The sequence below is a fragment of the Bidens hawaiensis genome, unplaced genomic scaffold (genome assembly GCF_021521415.1).
Source record: "Bidens hawaiensis isolate Kalapana, Puna unplaced genomic scaffold, B.hawaiensis_p1.1 tig00004595_1, whole genome shotgun sequence".
NCBI lineage: Eukaryota > Viridiplantae > Streptophyta > Magnoliopsida > Asterales > Asteraceae > Bidens > Bidens hawaiensis.
In genome coordinates, this window is record NW_027491279.1 from 1,864,624 (window position 1) to 1,883,333 (window position 18,710).

The 18,710-nt window shown below is 40.1% G+C and overlaps 1 protein-coding gene across 1 annotated transcript; it reads left to right on the forward strand.

Moving 5' to 3' along the window:
* The first annotated feature begins 16,263 nt into the window (after window positions 1-16,263).
* LOC143627096 (21 kDa protein-like) lies at window positions 16,264-17,069 on the forward strand. The gene has a single exon (XM_077096995.1). It carries the CDS (start codon window positions 16,313-16,315, stop codon window positions 16,898-16,900), a length of 588 nt encoding a protein of 195 aa, XP_076953110.1. The 5' UTR covers window positions 16,264-16,312; the 3' UTR covers window positions 16,901-17,069.
* Window positions 17,070-18,710: the final 1,641 nt, after the last annotated feature.

Below are 18,710 nucleotides of genomic sequence, written 5' to 3' on the forward strand. Positions count from 1 at the left end.
ACAGTGGCGTTAGCCCACAACAACCAGTCCAACAGATGTTAAAATGATTTAGTTGATATAAAGTTTATTTTAGGTCTCAATATGCTTCAGCAATTTTGATTAGAAAATGGACTTAGGCAAAGTTTGACAATTTTAATGATGTCTCAACTTGTAAACTTGTCATTAGTGGAGAAACAACTACACTTATATAAAGTCTAGTTCAGGTTTTCTCCAACTATGCCAAACTTTAGTTAGTTCCACTAACATTAGAAAAAGGGTAGACAAACAATAAATTATTCATCAAAGCCCTCAGTTATTTGTTGTTTTTTAATACATACAAATCTAAATCATTTTCTTGGTTAGATTGTTGTAATTTTAATCTCGTATAATGTTGTTGTAACCATTAGTTGTGGCCCGTTGGGGGCGCTTTTAATAAATTTCTTTCGAGAAAAAACCAATGTTGCAAAAGTGGGTCTAGAAGGCCGAATGCTCCCCGATTAATCGCTACAAGGTGTGATGCCAAAACGACTTTCTTAAAATCCGTCTAGTTATTAAGAATCGATCAAATGTGGTCAACATTAGCCAGAATTCGATTAACATAATTCGTATTCCTATAACATTAAAGAAGGAATATCAATTTTTTTCATTTTGATTAGCAATTGTTAGTATTTAAATAGAAGTAAAGTTATGATATTTGATATTCATCAGGGGTTCACTTATTTTGTTATAAATATTAGTAAACTTGTGATATTTATCATATATATATATGTAATATCATAAAATTAATTTTCTTTATATTTACCATGTTCGAGTACTCCGAGTATATCCAACTCTCAGTCAGCCGCCTAAGGTCCGCTAGCGACTTTTGCAACCTTCAAAAAAACAATCAAATGTAATGTATTCAAACTAAATCAAACTCGAAACCTATAATATCATTGATCATGCAAGTACTAATTTACTTAAACGTGAATAATGTGAGTAATCAAGAACGATTGAAATAAAGGACTTTGTAGTGTCACTTTCTTTTCTCCAATCAAAATTCTGCCTCATTAATAATTATCTATGTTATAGCTAATTTGATCAAAAGACTGTTAGTTAATTAAGAGTTTAACACTGATTAACAAGATAACTTCCAACAACCTACATATTTCGATTTAATGATATTTATTGACATTAGATATCATAAGTAAGAAACCGTATGTTACCTACCAACCAACTTAATTTTTAATAATGATAATTAGATTATTATTCACTTAACCATATTGGGGAAAATTAACGTACAAACTAAACAACTGTACTAAACATGCAAATCAAATAGTGTAATTATATGTAGAAGTAGTGTAACTATGTAAAGTAGTTGTTTTGTATGTAGTGTAATTACACTATTTGTATATATAATTACATTATTTGATTCGCAATTTAACTATAAAATACATTTATAACTTTGATAACTTTTCAAAAACATCTCGTATCTAACTCTTCATCTCACTTTTTTTTATCACAAACACTTATTTTATTATTTTTTAATCTCATTTTATACACCCTCAACAAAATTTAGAGGGTTCTATAAAATTTTCTTCTATACATATTATATATGAATGACTTCCTAGATAATGATAAGTCTTTTTCGAAACCAACGAGTCTGGTTGGTGGTAAGGTGTTTCAGATGTATGAGTATTTGAGTTGTACTCTTTTTGTTGTAGCTATACCACCAATGAGTCCGGTTGGTGGTAAGGTGTTTCAGATGTATGAGTATTTGAGTTGTACTCTTTTTGTTGTAGTTATACCACCAATGAGTCCGGTTGGTGATAAGGTCTTTCAGATGTACATAAGTAGTTAAGTTGTACCCTTTTTGCAGTAGTTATACCATGCTTAACGACTTGTATCAATCAACATGCCATTTCTATGCAAAATTACAATATCTTAAGTCATATTGGTGGTAAGGTCTTCAGATGTACATAAGTAGTTGAATTATACCCTTTTCGTAGTAGTTGTACCATGCTTAATGACTTGTATCCATCAACATGTCATTCATGTGCAAATTTACATATTATAAAGTTGATCAACACAGGTTCTTAATAACACACGCTCTTTTGATTTACTTCAAACTTTCGATGCATCTTTTGAGTTATTTACATAATAACCCTTTTAGCACTTTAATGTTATCTTTTTAAAAAAAAATATTTTCTTAAAAAATATTTTTCTTGAATATCCATGCTGATATATTGAAGCCAGTGTTAGTATTCGTTTTTATGTCATTTGGTTAATGTAAAATTCCATTTTAATATGTGGATACGTTTTAAGTTAGGAATATGATTTTTTTTTCAACGAAAAATGAATAAATCCGGCTACCCGGGTTACAAATGGCAAAATGCTATAATCAGATTTAAACTTAAGACCTTAGAATTTTCAATCCAAATCTTCACTTCTATTGCAATGTTGTTGAGCTAAAGCTCATTGTCTAAGTTGGGAATAAAATGAATAGGTGCATTCAATCAACCGTGTTTTTATCTTTTTCTTTTAAAATGTAAAGTTTTTTCAACCTATTTTATCCCATGTCTTAAGTAAGATTAGACCAAGCTATTGGTTCTTGTTACATGTTTTTATCTTTATTTATTATTATTGTTTTCTTGTAAATAATAGTTTCACGTGTTTGGACCTTATTGAGTATCATGCCCTAAATAAGGACCAATTAGATATGTTATGGTTCCGGTTTGAGCTCTAATTACGTATCTCATTACTCATATCCCTCATATCCATATATTCATAGAATCATATGTTAAGATCCCTCATGCTAATTTTAGTATGGTAAAATTCGACTTATAAAGTGAATGAAGAAAATATTTAAATGTATTTTGTATAATAAAGTCCCTAAATGTGACATTCTTCTGTTTTTTATCCTATATAGTGACATGGTAACTTTTTAATATTGTTCAAAGTTTGATATAGTGACATTCAATGTGTTTTTTTTGTTTTATTTATGTGAACCAAACCATCCAATTAAAAACAAATAAAATATCTAATTACAATAGAGATGCAGGTAAGCGGGCAACAAGTTACACCGTCGCCCCCTTTGAATGTGTATTAGAAAAAATGTATGTCGTGTTTTAAAATTTTGATCATTTAATAGTTAACAATTCATTATTTAAGAAAAATTTCCAAAGTACATGTATTTTAAACAATTTTAAGAACTTTAATTTTAAAAAAATAATGTATTGGTGTCTTATTGTAGTTTTTTTTTTGCAAGTAGACGGGCTTTACATAACAAGTTTTCTTATAAGAAAATAAGAAAGAGTTAGTTTTTATGGTATGGTATTATACAAACATACCACGATTTTGCTCGTGAGATTCAAATCAAGTGTGACATAGAACATGCAACTACATATGTAAGGTTGTGTGAGTAGATTTGTGATGGGACCTGTTAAGATTATATGATGTGAAATATTTAATATTTAATCTATAATAAAATAACATAATAACCCATTCAAATTATGATGTTATTCGATGTTCTGGACCAGCCAGACTAATAGACTCACTTGGGGTGTACACACTTCGGTTTAGAACGGTTTTTACTTTTTAGCTAACACCAAATAAGAAACCGAAGCTTATGTCTTTAGTTATTTGAAAACCGTTCAAGTTTGGTTTTCTTGGTGTTGTCATAATGTCATTTGATGTTGAAAATATTGGGCTGGAAATAAATTGGCCCAAATAATGAATTTGGGTCTAAATCATTTTACTGATTAAACTGATGCTCGACTTCAGCTAAAAAAGTCTTAACTTATTTTGAGATGTTTATCAATTCGAGCACGAGTAACTCGAGATCACCTATGTTGTTAGCTCAGCTAAAAGTAGGAATGGTGTTTTTCAGTGTTCGTGAATAGTCCGTACGTTTCTACCCGTCTAATGTTTTCAACGGTCCCTAGCTTATTATCGCCGCCGCCGCCACCACCACTTCTTTAACCGTTAATAATAATGTAATGTTATATATAAACAACAAATGGCTATATATTTATGTATATAAAACAAATTATAATGGATTTTGCACCAAACCCACCACTAGAGCCTTGGTAGTGTAGGCTGCAAAATTTACACATCCGTGTCGGCAACGGTGCATAATTACATATCTTTTATAGTATTATAATAAATAAATAAATAAATAAATATAAATAAATAAATGCCACCTGATTATTATGTTACAGTATTTTAACCACATAATTCCACTTTCAACCTAAATTATCAAGCTACTAGGGTCCGCCAAATAAATTTCAAATTCAACGTTAGAAGACAATTTTACAATTTTAAACTTTATTATAATAAAATAAACGTTTACACTCCTTGGATTCTTGAATCATGAATTAAATAGTTATATTTTGTATAAGCTAGAAATTATATAAATCCACACCAACCAATTAAACCTTTAGGCGTTAATTTTTTTTTTTTAAATATATAAGTTTTTAGCTACTAGAAATTAATTGCTTTAATTGTCCTAATTGGTTGGGGTAAGCATTAAGCAAGGTGTATAGTATCCTAGAAAATAAGTAACAAGTAACTCTACTTTTTAGATTTAAACTTAGGTTTTTTTTCTTTAAGAGGTGTGCTTCTAATGAGTGGATTAGCCCTATATGACTATATTAGTTGGAAGAATTTTGATTTGTCGGATATATTTATTGTTTTATTAATATGTAAAAGTAAATTAGGTTGTTAGGGTTTTATATATAAAAATGATATTATTATGACAATTGATTTTGGGTAAGGATTACATCCCATGCTTACGAATAAAAAGTTCAGTAAACTATTCGTTAAATGTTCAACGAAAAGTTTGTTTGCGTATTTATATCGAATAAACAAATGGGCACAATAAAAAATTATGTTTGTTTAATTAATCAAATGAATATAAGCAAATATATAACATGTTCATTTATTTACGTGTGTGATTGAAATTTGAACATAAAAAATTACACACTATGTGATTTCTAAAATTGTAATTCTTTAAACTTTCTTTTCTTTTACTCTACAGTCTACATAACTTGTCAATGACCGTGACCTTTTGTGGAGGTAAATAATGAATTTTGATATTATGGATAATGTATCAAAGTAAATAAATAAATAAATAGTTTCTACAAATAAAAGGGGGAAAAACTGTCATTTTTAGACATATAATGTGTGCATGCACTTAATAGAGCCAGAATCCTAACAAGGACAAGAAGTAATATGGACGAAAAATCTATTTTACGAAAAAAATAAAAATCTAGTTAAACAAGTGACATGGCTTATCTAAAACCAACCATAGTATGGTGTAAGTGTAACTATAGGAGGTGTGGTAGGTTCGGTTCATTAACTCTTCAACTAATAGTATGGTACTATGGTGTAACTAATAGAGTGGTTTTTATTTTAGAAGTTTGGAACTATGTAATAAAGTTGGTTCTAATACTGCCACATGTGCGCCACATCACCGGTTGTGACGTTAAACATCGAAACGTTCAATGCACCAAGAGCGTGAAGAGGCTTGCGTGAAGAGGCTTGAGCGTCGGGGGTTTAACGGGCGTCGGGCTAGGTTTTAACAGACGTCGGGGCTTGGGTGTGCGGTCAGACTCTTTTCTAACCAATCAAACTATCTAACTTCATAACTTTATAGAAAAAAGATGAAAAAATAATCGTGTTTTTTTTTCCAAATAATACGTGCTTTTGTGCGAATAGTTAGTGAGAGTCTCATGTTTTTTTAGAACGATGGCTTTCTTTTTGTGTTAGACTATCACACTCTCCAATTTAAAGAGTCACGTTGCCACATTCTGGCCAGACTACATTGTCTTAACCGGGTTCACGCTGGCTTGGGCGTTCCCCTGGGAAACCATACCGCCAGCTGCCACTTGACACTTGTTGTGCCATAACAAGAGCAGAATTCCCTGGCGTAACACCCGGTGGAACTAAAACTCGATGTGGGCTTGGGATTCGAGCTGAAAACCTCGCAAGCCTAAGTCAAAATTTTCATTAACAATATTAACCTAAAGTTCCGCAAGTGGAAATCAAACTTGAGTCTCCGTTAAAAAATCAAAACCTCCTAGTCTCCTACCATTAAACCACATATGAGAGATACATCATGTTTACATGACAACAGAGGCATATCTAGGTTTTGGGATTGGAGGGTGGCCGCCCACCTTAAAATTTTTTTTAGTGTTATTTGTATGTGAAAATCTCATTCGTCACTCTTAATATTAATGTTAAGTCCCGACGTCATCCCCATAAAAATAATTTTCTGAGTCCGTCACTGCATAACAATCACGTTTTTTAGGTTTTAGTTAAGCACCAAGTATAATATTATATTATAGGTATATTAATTGAAACGAATATAATTAAAGAAAACTCTATTATCAAAAATTAAGTTGAAAAGTTATTATTTGCATTCTTTTGTTTTAATTGGACACATAAGCTTAACTATTTATTTAATGATAATAATATAGTGATAGTGTTCAGCTTTTCTTCTTTTGCGTGTGAAACAAAATAGATAATAGAAAACAACTGAAGAGGTAGGTCCCAGCAGAGCCCAGTTGGACCCGTAAGACTCACCTCAAAGAGGGACGTCTGCGCATTTGAACCCGCAAGATTCACCTTCAACAGGGACGTCTGCGCAAAGGCTAAACTCGCAAGACTCACCTTGAAGAGAGACGTCTGCGCAGAAACCAACTGGATCCGCAGGACCCACCATGCTCAGAGACGTGACGTCCTTACGCGCAGTACGCAAGCTGTTCCCGCAGGAAAAGCCTCCCAATGGTCGACGTACTCCGCCTGTTCCCGCAGCAACGGATACTAGCCATCAGGGAAGGCTACCCGCGCAGCAAGGCTACACGCACAAGGCACTTAACTCTTAAATAATTCAGTAATGTCACCTGAAGAAGGAGTGAGCAAGCCGGGAATACTCCCGCCCAAAGCCGGGAAAACTCCCGCCCAAATGAGCCAGTTCGTACGCTACTGGAGGATCTTTTGTACTGTACCTGACGAGGTATGGACAAAAGATCTGACCAAAGCTGCGACAGCTCACTGACAACAGTACAACGAGCAGCATGCTCTATTACTTAATGTCACTATCAGCCGCTGCCTACTCACCAACCTGTCGTAGCATGCATAGCCTGCAGTTGGTGGAAAAGGAATAGTACACAGCCGGCCTGGTCGCTATCAGCCGCTGCCTACCCACCAACTGCCAGCATGGCATGTGCGTAGCCCACAGTTGGCAGAACAGGAATACTATTCAGCTGGCTGTACCTTCTTGGAAACCTACCTTCGGCTATAAATACTCCAACACCTTGGAATGGTAGGATTATCTCATCATCTTATCTTCTCTAGCAATCTCTTAATATACACTTATATTCAAGAGCAATCTAGTCTGATTCTCACGCCGGAGGGTGGTCACAATGAGGTACCCCCCCCCCTTCTCAGTGACGAGCTCACGGTGTCTGTTTTGCAGGTCATCAGAAGAACCATCTTTGCCGGACCTAACCCCTCGTGGGAAACATCTACTTAACCCCCAGATTATCCGTAATCTGCCCGGGGTCAATTAGTGTTTCTTCATTGGCGCCATCCGTGCATAAAAGCTAGAACTAATTCATTTTCAGTTTTTTCAAACTTCTGGAAAGATGGTTAAGGTTACTCCGTTGCCAAAGCCAGCGAGTGACCAAGAAATCCCGGTAATCACAACCCCAGCTACTGGGAGGAACACCGGCGAGCACACAAATTTTACGAACACTACCCCGGTTACTCAAGCCGGGGCAAGTGCAGTAAATTTTACGAACACTACCCCGGTTACCCGAGCCGGGGCAAGTGCAGTAAACAATCCTTCACTGGGATTCACCAATACCCAGTTGGAGAGACAACAGACGAGGCTCCCCCGCCAAACACTCGATCAAGTTAAAGCGTGGGCCGAAGCACGTCAGAAGGAATTCCAAGCTGAGTTGGATGAACGCTTGCGTTCACTCCAACAGGCTGACGAATTCGGAAGCACTCAACAGCTCAACATGAGCAATGAGTGCGAGTACTTGGACGATGATTCGGAGGAATCCGACACCGACGCAAACCCTCGCCATAGGGCGAAAGGGAAGCGTAAGGAAACGGACTTCCAACCGAGAAGGAATTTCGGAGAAACCTTCAAACCAAAAAACGCGGGTGGAAACCCACGTGACTTCTCTAAAACCTTCAGACCAACCGCTGCAAATGCGGGAACCTCCAAGTTTGCAAGGGACATTGCGGAAGCAATCGCCCCAAGAAGTGCCAAACAGATGTCCAACATCGGCACTTATGATGGTATATCCGACCCAGACGATCATTTGAATAGATTCATAGCGGGGGCAACCGTCAGCAACTGGACGGAACCCACGTGGTGTTATATGTTCCAGATGACGATGGTTGGAGCAGCTAGAGCGTGGTTCGACCGTCTACCGGTCCACCACATTTACGATTGGGCAGACTTCCAACAGAAGTTCAGCCAACACTTCAGTCAACAAAGAAAGTACACTGAAGAGCAATGGACAATCCTCAACTGCATCCGAGAGGAAGATGAGTCTTTACTAGACTTCATCACGCGCTTCAATTCAAAGAAGCTAAGTCTGGGCAGTATTAGCGAAGATCTTGTTCGCGCTGCTTTCATCCAGGGCGCGAAAGACCCAGAGCTCATCCGCACCTTAACGGGTAAAGATGGCATGCCATCCACATGGGATGCCATCATGACAGCAGCTAAACGCTTCGCGGAAATGGAAAAGCAACTGGGTAGAGATCTTCTCCAAAGCACAAACCTCTACACCCAGAAAACAAGAGAAAACAACGTCCTTACCGCCCGACTAAACAAAAAGAGGAAGCTAGGTATTTGGCAGTCAAGGGTAAACTTTGACACCTCATCCGGCTCATACCCTCGGTTAGGCGGAAAGGATAACATGCGGTCGTCAAACCGGAACTCCAGATGGACGCCACTCACCAAAAGCGTCACCGAAATATTTGACACCGAGAGGCTCCCATGGCCAAAGGCTCCAATAATCCGAGAGCGTCACAACGCTGATCAGAGCAAATTCTGTGACTTCCACAGGACAAAAGGCCACACCACCGACGAATGCATAGACTTGAAGGACATCATCGAGACATTCGTCAGAGATGAAGAACTCGCACACCTCGTGGCGTAAAAGATGCTGAGCAGGCCAACGCGTGTAGAACCCCAGTTGGGAAAAACACGAAACTGCAGCTTCAATGTTGGAGACTACATACTGCGTAAACAACGAGATTCCGAACCATGTGCATATCGGCTCGATGGCACTCCCATCCAAACAACATGGAAGGGAGCTCAATTACACAGTCTGCATGTAGATCAATTCCAAACTTGTAAAAGAAAAGGCCCAGAGCCACTTCTAATGGAAATGATTCTCCTTATCACATTGACGCTGATAATCTTACATTTATACTTATGAACTTTCCACACTGATATGCCGGTCTTCACCGCATACATAAGTGGGGAAGTAAGTCGTTGCGTGTGGAAGGCGGCAAAACCCGCATAAACACAAAAAACGGCCAACCTTCACGCAGGTCAGTTATAGGTAAAGTTGGGTCATCCCACTAAATGAAAGTGCCGGTCCTACCCGCACAAATCATGATAGAGGAAACCGAACTAACCTATTGACAACCGCGCGTCGAACGGTTAATTTATTCAAAACACTGATATGCCGGTCTTCACCGCATACATAAGTGGGGAAGTAAGTCGTTGCGTGTGGAAGGCGGCAAAACTCGCATAAACACAAAAAACGGCCAACCTTCACGCAGGTCAGTTATAGGTAAAGTTGGGTCATCCCACTAAATGAAAGTGCCGGTCCTACCCGCACAAATCATGATAGAGGAAACCGAACTAACCTATTGACAACCGCGCGTCGAACGGTTAATTTATTTAAAACACTGATGCCGGTTTTCACCGCATAAATAAGTGTGAAGAAATCGTTGCATGTGGACGGCGGCAAAACCCGCGTAAGCACAAAAAACAGATGAGGACAACCTTCACGTAGGTCAGTAATAGGTAAAGTTGGGTCATCCCACTAAATGAAAGTGCCGGTCCTAACCGCACAAATCATGATAGAGAAAACCGAACTAACCTATTGACAATCGCGCGTCGAACGGTTAACTTATTCAACACTGATATGCCGGTATTCACCGCATAAATAAGTGTGAAAAGTCGTTGCGTGTGGACGGCGGCAAAACCCGCATAAACACAAAAAACGGCAAACCTTCACGCAGGTCAGTTATAAGTGAAGATCGGTCATCCCACTAAATGAAAGTGACAGTCCTACCCGCACAATCATGATAGAGGAAACTGAACACTAACCTATTGACAACCGCGCGTCGAACGGTTAACTTGTTCAAAACACTTGGAAATTTGCTAAGTTAAAGTATGCACGAGCGAATCATATATGGTTTATGCGGCAAAACAAGTGCCAAATTAAGCTATAATATGCATGAGCAAGTCATAACGTCTATAAAGCAAGTCATCCAGTGAAAGTGGCGGTCCTACCCGCACAAAGATTTATACATTCCATAAAAATTCAAGTATTACAAGAATGGCCGGGTATCTACCCGCCTACAAGGGTGTAAATCTATACAAAAACATAAACCTATCCTAACAGTGGGAAAGGATCTAAAGGTTCAAGCTTCAGGACCACTCCCTCCAAACCCACTTGTACCCGCCCCATCAGTTGGCTGTGGCGGTTCAAGGAAAGTCTTGAGGATAGTTAGCCCATCATCAGCGGCAGCAACTTCGTTCACCTTCTCCACCACAGGATGCGGGAAGGCAGCATACTGATTCACTGCTTGGTCATACACAGCTTCAGTATCCACATCATAAAGAGGGAAGTTGGAAGGCGGGATGCCCTTCTCAACAAACCCTAGACCAAGCAGGAAGCCAGCCTTTTCCCCATCCTCATGAGAAGCGTTGAGGGCTGTGCTCATGGCATCGTCGTATGATGTGTCCGTGAAGACCCGATGCACAACCTACAAAACAAAAATACAAGTGTTAAAACCTTTTCTAAGTATTAAGAAAAGCGTAAAGACATTATGAAGCTATGCATACCTGCGACAACGCTTCTCGTAGAAGCCATTCCTTTGTAATCAGAGCTTCTTGGAGGGCAGCTTGAGCTTGGTTGCGGGCGCGTTCGGATTCATTTTTGTTAAGGTTGGCAAGCAACACTTCCTTAGCAGCAGCCTCTTCAACGCCCTTAAGCTTACGCTCAGTATGGTCAAGCATACCCCTCTGATCCAAGATCTCTTGAAGCTTCTTGGCGTCTTCCATAGCCAAAGCATCATGAGCCTGCTGAAGCCTCTCTAGTTTGGCTTTAAGCTCCTCATTTTCGGCGCGCAGAGGTTCAGCAACAGCTTCAGCCTTGGTGGCCCTCTCGGTTGCGTTCCGCGCAGTTTCCTTAGCCAACCGAAGTTGTTCGTTAACAGCTTGAGTAGCCTTGGAACGGGCCTCGAGACGGGCCTGAACTTCAACCTCAAGGGCCTTGAAGGCCTTCTCCTTCTCCGCAGCAACGGCGGAGAGTCTCCTGTTCTCCTCCCGGATAGCCCGCGCCTGAGCTACTTCTTGGATACGAGCCGCCTTTAACTTGTCGTTTTCACGACAAAGCAGCTCGACGCGCGGCTGCATCCGGGCAAGGAGAATTCGAAGCTCGTTTGTCAGCCTACCCTCCTGGTAGCTTGACATAGCTTCCCCCAGCGCCCCACTTGGGGCGGCGTGGCCCGCCCACTCGACGCAGTCCACAGCCGTCCGAAGGGTTGTTCCTCGGCGGATGTTCCAACGTAGAACATACACTTCATTGGAATCCGACACTGTAAAAATAAAAAGCAGTTAGGAAAAGATGATAAAAAACAAAAATATATATAAAAAGGCCAAAATAACCCTACGCACCTGTAGGGTCGACAGTAGGCCGGTAGCCGCCAAACCCATCACCCGAACCTAACGGATATCCATCCAAGAGGTCAGGCAGATGGGAAGGAGGCAGAGATTGGCTAGAAGCCCCGAACATACCTGCTGAACCGACCGGGGACGAGGTAGTCGCCGGCGCCGGAGGCACGGTCGAAGCCGCTGCGGTAGAGACCATCGGTGGTGAACTCACTGGAGGTGAACTCACAACCGTGGCCGCCGCTGCGGAAGAACCCGTAGAAAAACTCACCGCCGGCTCAGTGAAGGACGCCGTGAATATGGCACTGACAGCCGGCAGAGATGACGTTACAGTTGGAACAGTTGCCTCAACAGGATGAGCAACTGAACCAATACTGCAAACAGGCGCAGCCGCCTGGGTCGTCGCCTCGGGTAGGTTGACCAAACCTACCGTCATGGGTCCAGAACTGCTCCTCCCCGCATCACTTTGGAATGCAGTTGCATCCATGCCTGCATGAAGACAAGATAGTTAAATATAATGGCGGAAGGATATGCAGTTAAAGTAAATGAAAATTATACTTAAGAGTTCTCTTCAGCTTGAAGGTTCTGATAGGCGGGGACGAACCCGATGGAGCCGGCCTCTTCACGCCGCTCACCGTCGTCATCCTGGGCTGCTCAGAGGTGACAGCTGTCTCAACCTCTGGAACAGTGGTCTCAACATCACCAGGGTTCCCCGCCGCCTCCTCGCTCTCGGTCTCCGAGTCAGACCAGTTAACCTGATCGGCGGTGGAGGCAACCTTCGCCTTGCCCTTCCCGCCAGCAGCCTTCTTCCTCCTTGCGAAGAAAGGACCATCTGCGGATTCCTCATCAGAAGATGACAAGATTAGAGGAATTCCAGCAGAGGTTTGAGCATGGAGAGGGCGGGGGTTAAAGAGTTCCTTACCTGGCCGCGTGGCACTCAAAATCTCATGGCCCGGCGGGTAGACCTCCACAAACCGATCCGCCGTTTGCTCAAGGATGGCAACTCGTTCTCATCAAGAGCACGAGTACCCAGTCGAGCGGGACCACCAGCCTCCCGCGGATGCAGGAGCGATTGTAAGTCATTCCCCTCTGAAATAAAAAGAGAAACAGTTAGAAGAAAAACCCTAAATCAGCAAAGAAGACGGAGCATACCGTAAGGGACAGAGTTCAAACCGTATTCGAGGACGATGGGAATCTGTGGCGCCTCCGCCCCAGCATCCTTCCACACCCGGCTCATCCCGAGCATCACCATCCCGGACTCCGCAAAGCGGTAAACCGGAGACTGGACCCGGGAAATCTTGGAGAACCATTCCGCCTCCTGGTAGTTGGAGGCGTGAAGGTTCGGGAGAGCGGGTACAGTGTCAAGGCAAAACCCTTCACATACTTAGCACCCGCAGGGAATTGAAGCCATGAATACCTTGGAAGTAAAGTAACTATAAGACGAGTGCGGGTACAGTGTCAAGGCGAAACCCTTCATATACCTAGCACTCCGCAGGGAATTGAAACCAAGAAGGATCTTCTGGGCCATGCTTGCGGAAACGGGAATAACATCCCCGCATAGCGGGAACGTCGAGAACTAGATTGTTTGAAGCTCCAAGATGGAATTGGTTGTTTAACATAATTGATCACTATGTTCAAAACTACCAAAACCTCATGGAGAATCTACACAAGTGGAACTCAACGCTCCTGACTTGCGAGGAGGTTACAGACCTACCCGCATCATACCCAAAGATCAAGCAGAAAAGTCGGGAATTTCTGCACGGGACATTAGGACTTCCGCGGGAAGAATCCCCATGGAAAACCTTAAAACTAAACCCTTTTCAAAACCCTTTGCTTAAGTCCAAAAGTTCACCTCACTTATTAACAATTCATGAGAAGAACATTGGACTGTGGGGACTTGAAGAGGTAGGTCCCAGCAGAGCCCAGTTGGACCCGCAAGACTCACCTCAAAGAGGGACATCTGCGCAGTTGAACCCGCAAGACTCACCTTCAACAGGGACGTCTGCGCAAAGGCTAAACTCGCAAGACTCACCTTGAAGAGAGACGTATGCGCAGAAACCAACTGGATCCGCAGGACCCACCATGCTCAGAGACGTGACGTCCTTACGCGCAGTATGCAAGCTGTTCCCGCAGGAAAAGCCTCCCAATGGTCGACGTACTCCGCCTGTTCCCGCAGCAACGGATACTAGCCATCAGGGAAGGCTACCTGCGCAGCAAGGCTACACGCACAAGGCACTTAACTCTTAAATAATTCAGTAATGTCACCTGAAGAAGGAGTGAGCAAGCCGGGAATACTCCCGCCCAAAGCCGGGAAAACTCCCGCCCAAATGAGCCAGTTCGTACGCTACTGGAGGATCTTTTGTACTGTACCTGACGAGGTATGGACAAAAGATCTGACCAAAGCTGCGACAGCTCACTGACAACAGTACAACGAGCAGCATGCTCTATTACTTAATGTCACTATCAGCCGCTGCCTACTCACCAACCTGTCGTAGCACGTGCATAGCCTGCAGTTGGTGGAAAATGAATAGTACACAGCCGGCCTGGTCACTATCAGCCGCTGCCTACCCACCAACCGCCAGCATGGCATGTGCGTAGCCCACAGTTGGCAGAACAGGAATACTATTCAGCTGGCTGTACCTTCTTGGAAACCTACCTTCGGCTATAAATACTCCAACACCTTGGAATGGTAGGATTATCTCATCATCTTATCTTCTCTAGCAATCTCTTAATATACACTTATATTCAAGAGCAATCTAGTCTGATTCTCACGCCGGAGGGTGGTCACAAGGAGGTACCCCCCCCCCCTTCTCAGTGACGAGCTCACGGTGTCTGTTTTGCAGGTCATCAGAAGAACCATCTTTGCCGGACCTAACCCCTCGTGGGAAACATCTACTTAACCCCCAGATTATCCGTAATCTGCCCGGGGTCAATTAGTGTTTCTTCAACGACCGAGCTCAACTGACTGTACCCGTAATTTAATGCTTGTTTTATGTGTTGATTGTGAAGAAAACCTAATCTCACCTTACTGCCTATGTTTAATAAATCCGAAAAATTAAAACAAGAGCGATATGTCGGTGTCAAAATGTGATGAAAATGTGTTCTTTTTAAGAAGTTGAGAGGCGCTAAAAAAATATGTGAGGTTGAAAGTCCAAGTCCTATTGTGGACAAATGAGTAGATTAAGAAGTCGGATTAAAAATGTGCATGAGTTTGTTGGTAAAATATGTTTTTATTAACGCAAATTAAAGATTTGTTTTATAGGTCGGTTTGTGTCATATTTGGTGACGCAACGAGAAACCATAAAGATAAATATATTTTAAAATTTAGATTAAAAACCGAATACTTAAGCAATACAAGAGGTATAACTTTATAAGAATTTCTAAATTTGACAGGTCTATCAACTTTTCCAAATTACACTCAGAGAAATTAAAACTTTAAATTAACACGCTGAATAAACATGAAAAGTAAGTTAATCAATAATTTACACATATTGAGCCAAGAAATGAAAGTTCGAAATAATCTGATATAGCAATAGACATGATGGGTGAACGTTTGAGACTTGATGCATCATACATGTTTTAAAAGAACGAAATAATAATAGTAATAATAACAATAATAGCTAATGAGCTTGTGGTAGAGTGGTAAGAAAAAATTAGGTGTTTTATGTGACCCATGTTCGATTCATGCCCCATCATTTAATTTTTAGCATCACTAGATGTTGAAGAGAGACTAGACGAGTATGCGACGTTCACTATTTGGATCATTGATTTGAATGGGTTTTTATCTCACCTCACTGGCGTGTCTTAGGACGAGTGTTCACGGGCGTCAGCCTTAGGTGAGTGTTTTCCGAATCGAAAGGCGAGTGCATCCCGATGTAACGATTTAGTCAGTAGCCCATTTACAAGATTCGTTGGACATTCAATAATAATAATAATAATCCGTACGCGGTCCCCATTAGCTAAAGGTAGCCCGAGCCAGCCACGAGTCCGAACGGACGGAGCCCCTAGCGGTCCACCTATTGAGAGATTCCCCAGATAAAACCCGACCTCCACGTCCGTCAAACGACACGACAACGAGGAGCCGGTAAAACCGGGTGAGATCATGACTCGAACCTTGGCAAGTCAGGGTCATCTCTCGTATATCCAATATAATAATAATAATAATAATAATAATAATAATAATAATAATAATAATAATAATAATAATAATAATAATAATAAATTTTAACTTTTTGCTCCACATGCTCCAAATCTATCTAAAGTCTAAACCCGACAAAACCCAACACGGCTACACCACATTTCACACGGCTCCAGCAATACAACCCAAGCCCATAACCACTTAACCACCTTCTATAAATACCCACACCAAATCAACATATCATACACATAATAACATTAATATCACTTGACTCCAACAATATGGACTCCAAGCTAGCCACATCACTCATCATTTTCGCCATGTTCTACCTAGCCACAACGACCACCTCGACCACGGTCAAACCCACCTCGAGCTTCATCAAGTCATCTTGCGCCTCGGTCACTTACCCGGCCTTATGCGAACAATCACTTTCCCCATTTGCCAATTCCATCCAATCCAGTCCGGCCCAGTTGGCCAGGACTGCATTGGCTGTAAGCCTGAAACGGTCCCAGTCGACCCAGGCTTACTTAAACAAGTTAAAAAAAATAAACGGGTTAAAACCCCGCGAACGGTCCGCTATAGGAGATTGCCTAGAGGAAGTTAGTGATAGTTTGGACCGGGTCAGTAAGTCCATCAAGGAGTTAAAAAATTGTGACAAGGTCAAGGGCCAAGAGTTCATTTTTCATATGAGTAATGTTCAAACATGGGTCAGTTCAGCCCTAACGGATGAGAACACTTGTATGGACGGGTTCGGGGGCCGGGCCATGGAGGGCCGGGTCAAGTCTTCGGTTCGGGCTCAGATCACTAGTGTGGCCCATGTTACTAGTAATGCTCTAGCACTTGTTAACAACTTTGCTGAAAAGCATTAGTTGAGATTGGTGGGCCCCAGTGCACTACTTCCACCAATGAACCTTTTTTGTGTTATAAAATATATATTAGTAGCCTTGTTAAGTGTTAACCCGCTTGGGTTATTCGGGTCGGGTTTGGATTAATATTATCCGAAAGATGTATAAATAGTTAAATACTTGTTTTATATTATGTCTCCATTTTGTCTAGTTTTATTTGACCACAAATTAATGATCACGGATTTTGCTTTATATTTGAAAGATTATTTAAATAAATTTAAGATTAATTATGCTTAATGATTCCGAATGTCGCATACCTTTGTCTTTAAGTATTTTTTTTATATTAATTTAATATTTTTCTAGTGTTATGATTAAGAAAGATGGGTTAAAATATCGAAAATGTCGGTAAATATAAAATGAAATTAAAAATCAACCTCACATGGGGAAAAGGAAAGATACAACCGCATTAGGCCAATTATAAATTCGGTGTAATTTTATAATATTTTTTATCTTCTATATTTTCAAATGAATATTTTTAAAAAATATGCATGCATACATGACTAATATCTTAATCTTAAATATATATAAACAAAAACTCTCTAAATTCTCTCAGGTCATCAGATTATTTTATTCTTAAATAAAGGTTTTTAATGTATTTGACTCGAATTCACGAGTATAGGTCTCACCAAACCCAGATAACGTTAAACGGGTTATAACAACTCATTATATTAAAAATTAATCTCACTAAATATTTGATATGATTATCCTATAATATGGAGATCTACTAAAAACTAATATCCAATTTTTTTTAAGAAAATGATATTATTTATATTAAGAAACAATTTTGTAGTAAAAAAAAAATAAACGGATCATGGGTCTCACCAAACCCATAGCTTTTAAACGGGTTATAACATCTCATTTATTTGTGAAACTCTTTCATCATCAAACCCTAATAAATTATTAACTTTCTTACAATAAATAAAATTAAAATCCAAAAAATTTAAATGTTAGACACGAAAAAAAAACATAACCCACGCAATACGAGGGATAAAAACTAATACTGCATAAAATCATTTAAAACTTAAGTGTGAATTTAAGTATGGCCTATTTAGCAATGAGCCATGAGGCACAATAATGTCGATTGTAAGTATGAACAAAGTGCCCATGAGGAGGTCTCGGAACTGTCGGGAACACCACCTCGTGTCCCTCGGGCCCGACTAATTACACCCTGGCTCAGGGTCACCACATCGATTTAGCGGGAGCACCAACCCGTCTCATTTAGAACAAAACAGGATGGGATGGACACTCCGATCACCCTAAGAATACATTATTTTAAAAAAATCAGATGATAAAATTTTGTTTTAAAAGCAGTAATATTATAACTTTTATAGTAAATATAACGTGTAACAAACAAAATAAAAATGCAGTTGAGTTTATAAAAACCGAAAGGTAAAAAGAAGGGGGCAGGAAAGCATAACATGGTGGCATGGTAAATAAAGTGGGACTCAAATACACGTGATTGAGGTGGGCCATACCCATGTGGGATGCATAATTGATGTCGTTGTGTGAAAATATCAAATTCTAAGATACCTAACTTTTTGAAAAATAATAATTTTATTATTAATTATGTTTTTTTTTTCAACATATTTGATTTAGAAAATAGAATCTTCGAGACACATAACATAACATAACGACTCGTTAGTTAATTTGAATACTATACTAAATATATCTTAAAAATATATAAACGAAACTTCCATAAATTCTCTCAAACCACAATATTATTTTATTTATAAATGGAGATTTCTTATGCATTTAACCTGAGTTAACAGGTATG